Source organism: Apium graveolens, chromosome 5 (assembly GCF_009905375.1).
Source record: "Apium graveolens cultivar Ventura chromosome 5, ASM990537v1, whole genome shotgun sequence".
Classification (NCBI taxonomy): domain Eukaryota; kingdom Viridiplantae; phylum Streptophyta; class Magnoliopsida; order Apiales; family Apiaceae; genus Apium; species Apium graveolens.
Window position 1 is genome coordinate 145096076 of NC_133651.1, and position 11895 is coordinate 145107970.

Consider the following 11895-nt stretch of genomic DNA (forward strand, 5'->3'; position numbering starts at 1 on the left):
ATTAGATAATATACTATATATATAGTTATAATTCAATTCATCATTCTTATATTTTTCAATATATGCATATTTGTTGTAACAATATTATAACAAATTATAAAGATAAAAATAATATTGCAACAATGTAAAAAATGATAAATATGTACATTTTTTTTATTTTAAAAATTTTAGAAAATAAAAAGGCATGGGATAAGTAAATATAGAAGTAGATAATATATATATTATCTGCTGGACTTGGCAAATAACAATAACATGGCATATTAGGGCTTTTGTTGATGAAGCCCAAAATCCCATTAAACATCCAATTGAATCTGAACCGTCTAAATCAAACCCTAAAAGATTGATCTGGAAGGCCCACCCAACATATATACAGTACAACACTCCTCTACAAAACCCTAGGCACAAATCAGAGTTATTTGCCGCAACCAAACCGCCAAGAAGCACCTCGGTTCCGATCTAACTCACCAACTCGGTCTCGAAAATGGCGACTCAATTGAGCAAGAAGAGAAAGGTACATAAATCTATATTATTTCATTCACACACAGTGTAATAAATAAAATTGATATATAATGAGGATTGTATGTAATTGCAGTTCGTCGCTGACGGTGTGTTTTTCGCGGAATTGAATGAAGTATTGACAAGAGAGCTAGCTGAGGATGGATACTCTGGCGTGGAGGTTAGGGTTACTCCTATGCGCACTGAGATTATCATTCGTGCTACTCGCACTCAAAACGTTCTCGGTATGTTTGTTGTGTATATTTATTTTCAATTGATTTTTATGTGTTTGATTCTGCAGTTGATTGATTTGTTGTTTTTGACTTTTAGGTGAGAAAGGAAGGAGGATTAGGGAGCTCACTTCTGTTGTTCAGAAGAGATTTAAGTTTCCGGAGAATAGCGTGGAGCTTTACGCGGAGAAGGTCAATAACAGGGGTCTTTGCGCCATTGCTCAGGCTGAGTCTCTCCGATACAAGCTTCTTGGAGGATTGGCTGTCCGAAGGTATCTTCTCGCTATTCTGTTGCAATTAGAAATGTCATTTTTTGTAAAACTGTGATGTGATTGCCTTTGAATAGTGTTTAGTTTTAGCATTTGATGTGGATAATATGTGCTTGGTAGTTTGTGTAGCTAGGTGATTTTGGTTACATATATATATATATAATGCTATTTTTTGTTTATCAATTGGTAATTTCGAAATGTGAATTGAGGGGATTTAGAACATTTATATGTTATGTGCATGATATTGTCACCTACAAAGCAAATTGTAACAACAAATTACCAATTTTGTGTTGACATTGATCTTGTTCCTCCTTGTCATGATTGTCTTGACATACAGTAATTGCATATTATAATTTGTAGAGAGGGTTATTGAAGTTGGATATACACATTTAAATGCATCTTACTTTATATCTTTGTTTTACTATGTTCCACTAGTATGCCGGGCTTCTATTACAACCATAAATGAATTTGATTTATCTGATATTTACCTAATATTTGAATTTGTCTATTAAAAAGTTTACATTCATTAAGTCGAATAGTTGTTTTAAATATTTTTAGGGGCTCTGTTTATAAATATGTTATTAACAAAAACTACATGCTCAAACCATGATATGATGTTTGATGTGTGTCAAAAGGTAATTAAAGAATTTTTTAACTTATTTTTATCAGTATTATATGCTTGGCTTGTCACCTACAAAGCAAATTGGAATAGTTTGGTACCAACTTTGTGTCGGAAGGTGACAACAATAACCTTATTTCTTCATTCCATGAACTCTTAATATACATTGCTTCCTTGTGTAGTGACTGTAGAGATGGTTATGGCTGGGGGATTTACATTTTATAAACCATTGCTATTTTGTGTTTGATTGTTAAGCTGTTACCTGAGTGCTTCATCTTTGGCCCTTCTACTATGTCATCCATAAAGCAGATTTGGACCATTTGGTTGTTTCTTTGCCAAAATTTGTGTCGGAAGATAACTATAGGCAATACTTCCCCACGACATTTGTAATGGCTGCTCTTTTGCTTGCTAAATTATGCTTGGGTTTGTTACATTTTAAGATTCTTCTGATGTTAAAGTAAGTTGTAGAGTATGGACTTCTTTGTATTATCTCTTGCCAGACATGACCGTCTTGAAATTTATCTCCCACTGAAATAAATTTAAAGATGGTTTCAAATACAAATGTTCCTAAATTGAGATGATGTGTTTTTCAAGAGCCTGTTTTGTGCCAGGACTTTTGTGCGACCAATTGATTTGCCACTTCTAAATTTTTGTTGTCAAGTTGCACTTCACATGGTATGTAACTAAATAATAATCAACTTATTTCTTATTTCAGGGCCTGCTACGGTGTTTTGAGATTCATCATGGAGAGTGGAGCAAAGGGTTGTGAGGTGTGTTTCTGTAATCGGCGCCATGTTCTTAATTATACACTGTAACATGTTTTGTTGAATGTGCATTTATTTGATTTATTCCTTTTCCAGGTCATTGTTAGTGGAAAGCTTAGGGCTCAGCGTGCCAAGTCCATGAAGTTTAAGGATGGGTACATGATCTCTTCGGGTCAGCCAGTGAAAGAGTACATTGATTCAGCTGTCAGGCACGTACTTTTAAGACAGGTTTGTCTCCTCAAGCTTATATTTGTTAATTTGCAAAAGTCTACTGACGTGGCATACCAATATCAGGTGCCCAAGTTTAAGAATGTTTGGTTCAGTATTTGTAATAATTAACTAATCTCCTTTCCTTTTGTGATTGCAAATACAGGGTGTCCTCGGTATCAAGGTCAAGATAATGCTTGCATGGGATCCTAAAGGAAAGCAGGGTCCAATGACTCCTCTTCCTGATCTTGTGACTATACATCCACCAAAAGAGGAGGAAGAATATCGTCAACCTATTACTACTGCTGTACTGGCTGCAGCTGATATTGATCTTGGACCTTCCCCAATTCCTGGGCAGATCCCAGTTTAAATTTTTGATCTATGTTTGTGAACTTGATATACTGTTATTTACTTGAACCAGATTCTAGTGTTCTTTGAGCTGTTAGTTTTTATTAGTCTATGGGAATGTTTGATACTTGCTGTTACTTTATGCACAACTTTTATTTCCCAGGACGTGTTATATTTCAATTATCAAGACGTAATAAATCAATTCTATGAAAAATACAGAGAAATAAACTTTTAATGTGGAGAAATCCCTTCTTACAGTATGCAGGGAGAAATCAACTGTTACTATGTGGAGAAGTGCTTTATTACAGTATGCACAGGAAGATACGGAGGAGCAGTATAGCTACATGAATCGGTGAAACGCCAGTATAGCTACATGAATCGGGCCGTGCCGATTTGACACCTCCCACGTGGCCACCTCCCACCCTCATTCTATTTTTTTTTTTGTTTTTTCTTTTCTTTTGTTTTTTATTTTGTACAAACAGACTTTGTTTGCAAACAAGTGAAAGAGATTTTGTACAAACAAGTAAAACAGAATAATTTGTTTTATTACTCGTATTTGTATTTTTATTTGATAAAATAATCAAAACAATTTTGTTTTTTTAAAACAAAGTTAGTTTTTCAAATTAGTTATGAGTTACTTTGTCATTTTTCAAAATTGTGTTTTTTTTTTCGAATTTATAAAACTAACATGTTAATAATGAAAAGCGGACGGTACCTCTATAAATTTTATTAATTAAAAAAATGTTACAATTGATTTGAGAGGATGAACAAACCGTGTTTACATTTTAAATAAAATACTAAACAGAACAAATTTAAAAAATATAAGGGAAAAATATGTTATCAACTATTCAAATTCTTCTTCTTGTGGATCGTTCGCTGACGTGCCCAATTCCGATAAATTGTCCATTGTCATCCAAGTATCCTCTTCGCCGTCCGAGTCATCCTTTTTCCTCCCTTGTTGTCTCTTTACCGCTTGATCCCAATCCTTTTTGCAAACACATATCTTAACCACATCCGGTGCAAGACTTGATCTCTTCTCGTCTAAAACTCTTCTACCGACACTAAAAGCGGACTCAGAAGCAATTGTAAACACGGGAACTACTAAAATATTCCCTGCAATTTTAGCTAATACCGAAAATTGGTTCTCATGATTCTTCCACCATAATAGTATTGAAAAATCCTCATCCAACTCATAATTATATGGAAAAAAATCCCTAGTCATGCTAAATGAACTTATAGGTGTAGATGCATTTTGAGGAATTCTCCTCGTGCCGCTCCACTTTCCTGACTTTGTTTCGAGATTCCGTGATGTAATTCAAGTGCCGATCAAGTGTATCGGTACCGGCCCCTTTAGAGTGAAAAAAAGGGGATTGATTTCTGCCACTTTGAATACAGAGCAAACAGAAGCATTTGAATTTGTTCAGATCTTCCAGTATTGCCGGTCTCGAAAAATAATTCCAAACGTGCGAGGAATGTCTCGAAGACGTACAAGAGGTCCTTGCAAAATTCGAACATATACAAAATTAATAATATACATTATTCGAATATCTATACTATACTATTATAAGTAGAACACCCTCTATTTGGTAGTCAGTTGCTTGGTACAGTTGTTTGGTACGACAAATAACAACCGTCAGATCTAAAGTCAGAAAGATGAGAACCGTTGGATGCAATAATAAAATATTATTATATTAATATTTAAACTGCTCTCATGGATTCAGGGTTCGAACCCCGTCAACAACTTATTATATTTAAACTTTTACATTCTTTATTTTAACAATTTTTACATGTTCAGGGCTCGGGTCTTGTGAACAATATATTATATTATATTATTTATTTTCAGTAAAGTCTCAAATTATTATAAAATATATATTGTTATAACTTATTCTATTCTTCAATTATTTTTCAACTATTGAAAATTATATTATAAAATATATTATTAAAAACTATCGAATATTAAAAATAATTCGTGATCGCACGAGTTATAGGCCAGTACACAAAATTAACAATATATATAAATTAACAATATACATTTTAGAACATGTACAAAATTAACACGAAGACAGAAATTCGAACATATTCAGTTTTAAAGAAATTTTAATCACTCCATCAATAATAATGAAACTGACAAAAGCAAGGCTTGGTTAATCAGTTTTTGCATGTGCCAATTTGTCAGATTAAATTGTTAATTAATCACTCCTAGACTGTGTAAGATTAGTGCGCCAATAATATGATTTTCTATAATTTCAACGATTACTATGTACATAATCTACCCTTGTTAAGGCACCCGTACTTAATTTACCCATGTAAATATTTGATTGAGAAAGTTATTTATATTTATATTCAACAACCTACAGATTAAAAATGCAAAATTTTAATACACCAAAAAACATAAAAAAACGCAAATTCATATTATAATCAACATATATAACATAAAATGTATAGAATAAAATTCTAATATTGCATCTCATACAAATTATCCTAATAAAATAATACATAAATTTTTTAAAACACACAAAATTAAATTTAACGAAAACAAAAATATAAGAACACGAATATGAACATAAAAACACAAAAAAACGAGGTAGAATTTTACCAGCTTTCGGTCGAGGAGGTCGCATATAATTTGCTTGACTCGATCCCTGAGAAGACTGTGTACCGTACCCCTTCCTTCTTCCATTGTTCGGAAAGACTTGCCTGAAAAAATTGAAGCCACCGGAATTTTTTACAGTATCGCTGGATTTATTCGAAAGAACCGTGTAACTTTGCCTGAATTTCTTTCCGTGTGCGACTTGTGTTGTGAACTTGTGAATTGTAATTGTAAACCTGTGAGCTTGAGTGAACAGAGAGTTTCAGTGAATTGAGAGAATTCAAGTGAGTGAGAGAGATTGATTAAGAGTGAGACAGATTAACAGTGAGGGGGATATTATTTATTGAGAATGCGGAATGAGGTGAACGTTGGAAGAGGTTACAGAATGTTGCAGGTGAACGTTGGAGGAGGTTATAGAGCTGTTTCAGGTGATCGTTGTGGTGTTACCGTTTTGCGCGTAGGATACGTTCGCGGGCCGGTTATTCGCCACGTGCCGGACCGAATAACGATTAAAGCATGTTCTTATTCGTTCACGAGTTACACGGGCCGGTTCGCGTGCCGTGCCGGTCCGTTCGTGGTTTCTGGAATGCTGATTCGTGTTTGGTTCGCTTCTACAACCGATTAATGCCGAATAATTAACCGGCACGCAACGAGTCGAGTCAAGTGAGTTTTTGGCGAGCCGATTAACGTCCGGGCCAAGTCAAACCGGTCGTCTGACCACCTCTATTTACATGTACATGTAATGTAAATGATGTAAACGAGAGATCGTACTGAAACATTACTATTGATAGAAATTCCAAGCATGATTTTGAATTGATTAAGAAAATTCAAGCATGATTTTGGATTGATTTAACTTCAAGTAGCTAGTTGAACAAATTAGGCATTGCAATGTATACGTGAACATGTAATTAAGTAAATGAGAAACCATCCTGAAACATAGCTAGTGATAGAAATTTCAAACGTGATTCTGGATTAATTAACCACTCAAAGTAATTATGCAAGTCGCTAATTAAACGGGCTAGGCATTGCAATGTATATATGTAAATATAATTATGTAAACGACCATGCTGAAATATAGCTAATGATATAAGTTTCATACGCGATTACGAATTTTGATTAAGCACTCCCATTCGTTGGTTAAACGGGCCAGTGGACTCCAAGATTAAGAGAACAGAGGAGAGATCGATTTCCTACTCTGTTCCTAAGTTATAAAAAAGAAAACCAGAAGAATTATAGTTGAGACAAAAAAATGGAAAAACAACTGTGTATGATTTTGTTTAATATTGTATTAGCTTTTTCAGAGAGAAAAAGAAAATGAAATGTACCGAAACACGTTTCCTGCCTTGATGTCCAATTTTGAAGTGTAATAATAGTATTAAAAGATTTTTTAAATATATATATATATATATATATATATAGAAAAATTACAAAAATACTACTTTTTTTAAGTTTATTTGAAATTTTACCATCTTTTGAATTTTTTTTACAAAACTACGGGTTGCAACAAAAAACAACTATATATACAACTTCGCTGAAAAAGTACTGATTTTTTTTGTTACAGTTGAGGTTGTATCGGGTTGCATTTGAGGTTGCATCTGGTTGCAGGCGGTTGCAATATCGTATTTTTGTAAAAAAATAATTCAAAAATTGTATTTTTGTAAATTAAAAAAATTAAAAAAACATATTTTTTTAAAAATTTAAAAAATCATATTTTTGGAAAAAACCCTCTGTTTTTAATGTTTATTGTAAAATTATGTCTCATTATTTTTAGTTCCAAATTACGATTTTTTTTAAATATGACTTCACAACTGAATGCAACTAAAGTAATTTCAATAAATTTATAAAATTGTTTTAAGCTGGGAGTTGCAAAATGAATGAAATCAAACGAAGATGCAAATGACTATCTCCTAGGAATCGTAATGTACGGTTGATCTTATTTTCTAAGTTAATTTGCCAACCCCCTCATTGCAGGGGTTCTCTCTTATTTATAGGGTTGTTAATGGGCCTCTCCCCTTTAGCGGGCTTATTCCTTTTGATTGGCATCGGCCTAACGATAACCCTCCCTTCAAGTAAAAAATATTTAGATTTGTGCAACCGTTTTTCTGCTTTGCATTTTTTATAATATTGTATTTTTTCTATTCATATTTTTGGCCGCCTCTTTTTTGAAAAAATGACAAAAATAGCCAATTTTTGAAAAAATTTAACCAAAATAACCATTCTAAAAAAAGTGGTCAATTTTAGCCGATTGAATACTTCACTGTCAGTTGGGTATCCTAATTTGTATAAGATACTCCACTGGTAGTTGGGTATTTCAAATATGGGATACTCCACTGACAGTTAGGTATCTCGTATAAAGGGAATACTCCACTGACAGTTGGGTATCTAATCGGCTAAAGTTGACCAACTTTTCAGAAATTGATCATTTTTATTAATTTAATATAAAAATAGGTTAAATTTGTCCTTCACCCCTCTTTTTCTTCCTTTTGTTTTTTTGTTGTGTTTTCTTCTTTTTCTCTTTTTTTTTTCTTTTCATTTTTTTATAGCCGCTACGCTTTGCTTCTTGGGGACGAACTTTCTTTTTCTTAGAAAACCAAAGGTCCTTCTTTCTTTAATTTCTTTTGCTCTCCTTTGTCTTAATTCTTTAAATATCTAAAAAGCTTTGTATTTTTTCCAGAGAGTCGAATTCTTGAGGAGTCTTTATGGAGAAAGTGTTGCTTGCCAAAATTTTGCCTTTTTTGAAGTACTTTCATCTTTCATTTGTTTTATCATTGTAGACCATTTTTCTTTGTTTTTTTATCTGCTATGAGTCAGTCTTCGAAACTTATTGCGGGTGAGAGTGACGACCGCTCTGATGGATCTGAGAACACATTTAGTGGCTTGGGGCCTTTGAATCCGGTGCATGTTCATTTGTCGAATGTTATGAAAGGGATACCGAATGGAAAATCAAATTGAATAGTTATTATTACGCTGTCATTTGGTGGAAATAACTCTATGGGTTGAAACCGTCTTTTACTAAATTGGAATATTAGTTAGGACTTAGCCAATATAATGCTAACACGTGGCAAGTGAAAGTTGGAGACTTGTATTTGATGGAACCTTGTACTGAAAGATCTTTATGAATGAAAATATCAATTGTTTTTCTTTTAGATTTTACATTCCTAGTACCTGTCTTTTCATTCTTAAAACCCAAAAAACCTAAAAATAATAACATCTGGTATCAGAGTTCAGCGTTCCTCAGCCACCAACCACCATACGAACAAAAACAACCAACAAAAGCGCGACACCTCCAAAGCCACCATCGAAATCCAAATAAGCATTATCGAAGATGCCCAACTCACCACCCAAGAAAAGATCTCGGTTCTTCATTCCAGATTCACCCAGCTTAATCAGAATAATATGGAGATGAAAATGAACATGAAGAAGATTACTGAATTTTTGGAAAAGGATCTACACGCTAGCATACGAGATGCAGTCATAGGAGTACAAAATACTCACAGAGACCTTGAAACCTCAGGACTTCACGTAAGTACTACTCCCCACACTCCTACTAATTTCGTTACATTTGGTGACTCAAATTTTAATTCTGAAATGCATAGATCTTGTAATGTAAATTGGGAAGGCCTCCCAAAATTTTCTATCCACCAAACCCTTGACATGAATTCAAGGCTCATAGAACTCTATACCTTACCTGAATTCCAAAATGTCCTACATACCAAATTAACCCAACCTACTACAAACATCATCCCTATACCCTTGGCAACCCAGCCTTTGATGTCAACACTTGACCCAAATGCTCCACCCCTTTACGTGACTACACCTCTAATCAGTAATGTATAAACCCAACCTATACGTTTTACCATACCCTCTCTTAGCTTCACCAACAATACCTCAACACCATTATGGCATAACCATGGAGACCCCCACGACCCCAAGCACCCTTATCTAATTATCATACACTCAATATTAATTTTCCACAGTTTGGGGGAAATGACCCCGGGGGTGGTTAAATAAGTGCGAAAAGTTTTTTCAGTTGAATGTCACTCACGATTTGAGAGCCAGGGTAGTGTGTGCTGCCTTGTATATGAAGGGGGAAACAGATATTTGGTTTCACACCATTGAGAGATAGAAGCCAACCATACTCTAGCCTGAGTTTTCCCACTTGGTTTGTCGAAGATTCTCAAAGATGGGATATGAAAACGTTGTAGGGCAGTTTAACAAGTTAACTCGAAAGGGGAATGTTGATGAATATATTTGTCAATTTGATGAATTGAGGAACTATGTAATGGAAGAAGAAGGGGTGTTTAGTGAGTCACACTCCGTGGACAATTTTATAAGTGGCCTGAAGGAGGAAATATCATAATATCTTTATAATCATAAATCCCAAACAATGCAGCAAGCACGAGATATGGCCAGAGGCAAGGAGTACTTCATATCAGTACTAGACAAAAGATACAAAGCTTCTGCAAATCCTAACAAATTCAACCCCCAACACACCTTCTCTAAATGAAATCCTGGAGGGAAACAATACCCAGAAAGCACCCAAGACAATGTCACAAACTCTAAATCAACTCAGGAGAGGTATAGAAGACTTTCCCTAACAGGAATCACTGAGAAGAAACAAAAGGGATTATGTTTTCATTGCGACCAGAATTATGAACCTGGTCATGATTGTCGCAAGAAGAGATTATATATGATTATGGGGAATGAAAATGTGACTGAGGGCAGACAAGGAGGACGTTCCTATTGTGCGGGAAGAAAATTGTCAGGAGTTTCCGGATGCTGAAAATTCAGAAGAAGCAAAAGTCTCGCTATATGCGATGTTTGGAACCAAAGGGGCTTGTACACTAAAGGTGCAAGGCAAGATTAAGAATCACACCATAAATATACTGATTGATAGTGGATCTACACATAATTTCATTTCCCAGCACTTGACAAAGAAACTCAACCTGCAACCACAACAATGTTCAACCTTCTCTATTACCGTGGCCAATGGCGACAGACTGCATTGTGATGCATTAATAAGAGATGGTAAATGGGAAATGACAAGGACTGAAGTCACAGATATAATGCACATCATTCCTTTGGGAGGGTATGCCATGATTTTGGGGGTACAATGGATGGAAAAGGTGAGTCCAGTCACCTTTGATTATGCCTCTGAGAGCATTAAAATGAACTGAAAGGGAGAAGAAGTAGTCCTCTAGCAAAGAGAATAAGTGGATAAGGTACATATTAACTTAGATCATTCCAAGTTTAGACCTCACAAGGAAGAAACCTACTTCCTAATTCAATTGATAGCTATGAACTCTGCTAATGTTAACGCAGACATTTCTAAAGGAATCACATAAATTATTAACAATTACAGTGATATATTTGCTGCTCCCACTAATCTACCTCCACAAAGATCCCAAGACTACCACATACCCCTCATTAAAAACACTAAGCCAGTGAACTCACACCCTTACAAATGTCCCCTAGCTCATAGAGAAAAGATTGAAAAAATAACAAGAGAAATGTTAGAAGCAGGAATAATCAAGGCCAACACTTCCCCTTTCTCTTCACCTGTACTACTAGTACGGAAGAAGGATCACGCATGGAGGCTAGTCATTGATTACAAAGGTCTCAGCTCAGTTACTATGAAGAACAAATTCCCCATACCAGTCATTGAAAAACTGCTAGCAGAGTTACAAGGAAGTAAGGTGTACACCAAGCTCGACCTCAGGAGTGGGTATCATCAAATTAGGCTACACAAGGATGATATATAAAAGTCTGCTTTCAAGACACACCAAGGACATTTTAAATTTCTGGTAATGCCGCTCGGTCTCACAAACGCGCCTGCATCATTTCAGTCTCTAATGAACGAGGTATTTTATGAATTCTTAAGGATGTTCGTCTCGGTTTTCTTTGACGATATATTGATATATAGTGCAAGTGTAGAAGAACATATCAAACATCTCAATTTGGTTTTTGGTAAGCTACGAGCCCATAAACTGTTCGTTAAGAAGAGCAAATGTGCATTTGCACAACCCCAAATAAAGTATTTGGGGCATATTATTAGCCACAAAAGGGTTACAGCAGACAAAAGCAAAATACAAGCTATGTTGGACTGGCCAATACCAAGGACTGTAAAAGCATTACGGGGGTTTCTTGGTCTATTGGGGTATTATAGTTTCATCCAACACTATGGAATTATCTATAAGCCACTCACTGATATGCTCATAAAGGGAAGCTTCCACTGAAACGCTGTTGCAGATGAAGCTTTCAGCACCCTCAAAGGCATACTTATAAATACACTAGTTCTATCATTGTCAGATTTTAGTCTACCCATAGTGATAGAAACTGATGCATATAACAATGGTGTTGGAGCAGTCATGAT

General features: G+C 35.0%; 1 protein-coding gene across 1 annotated transcript; it reads left to right on the forward strand.

Moving 5' to 3' along the window:
• The first annotated feature begins 351 nt into the window (after positions 1-351).
• Positions 352-3069, forward strand: LOC141724548 (small ribosomal subunit protein uS3y-like). Its single transcript, XM_074526723.1, has 6 exons — positions 352-511; positions 593-740; positions 826-997; positions 2329-2383; positions 2474-2605; positions 2751-3069. Exons 1-6 carry the CDS (start codon positions 482-484, stop codon positions 2952-2954), a joined length of 741 nt encoding a protein of 246 aa, XP_074382824.1. The 5' UTR covers positions 352-481; the 3' UTR covers positions 2955-3069.
• Positions 3070-11895: the final 8826 nt, after the last annotated feature.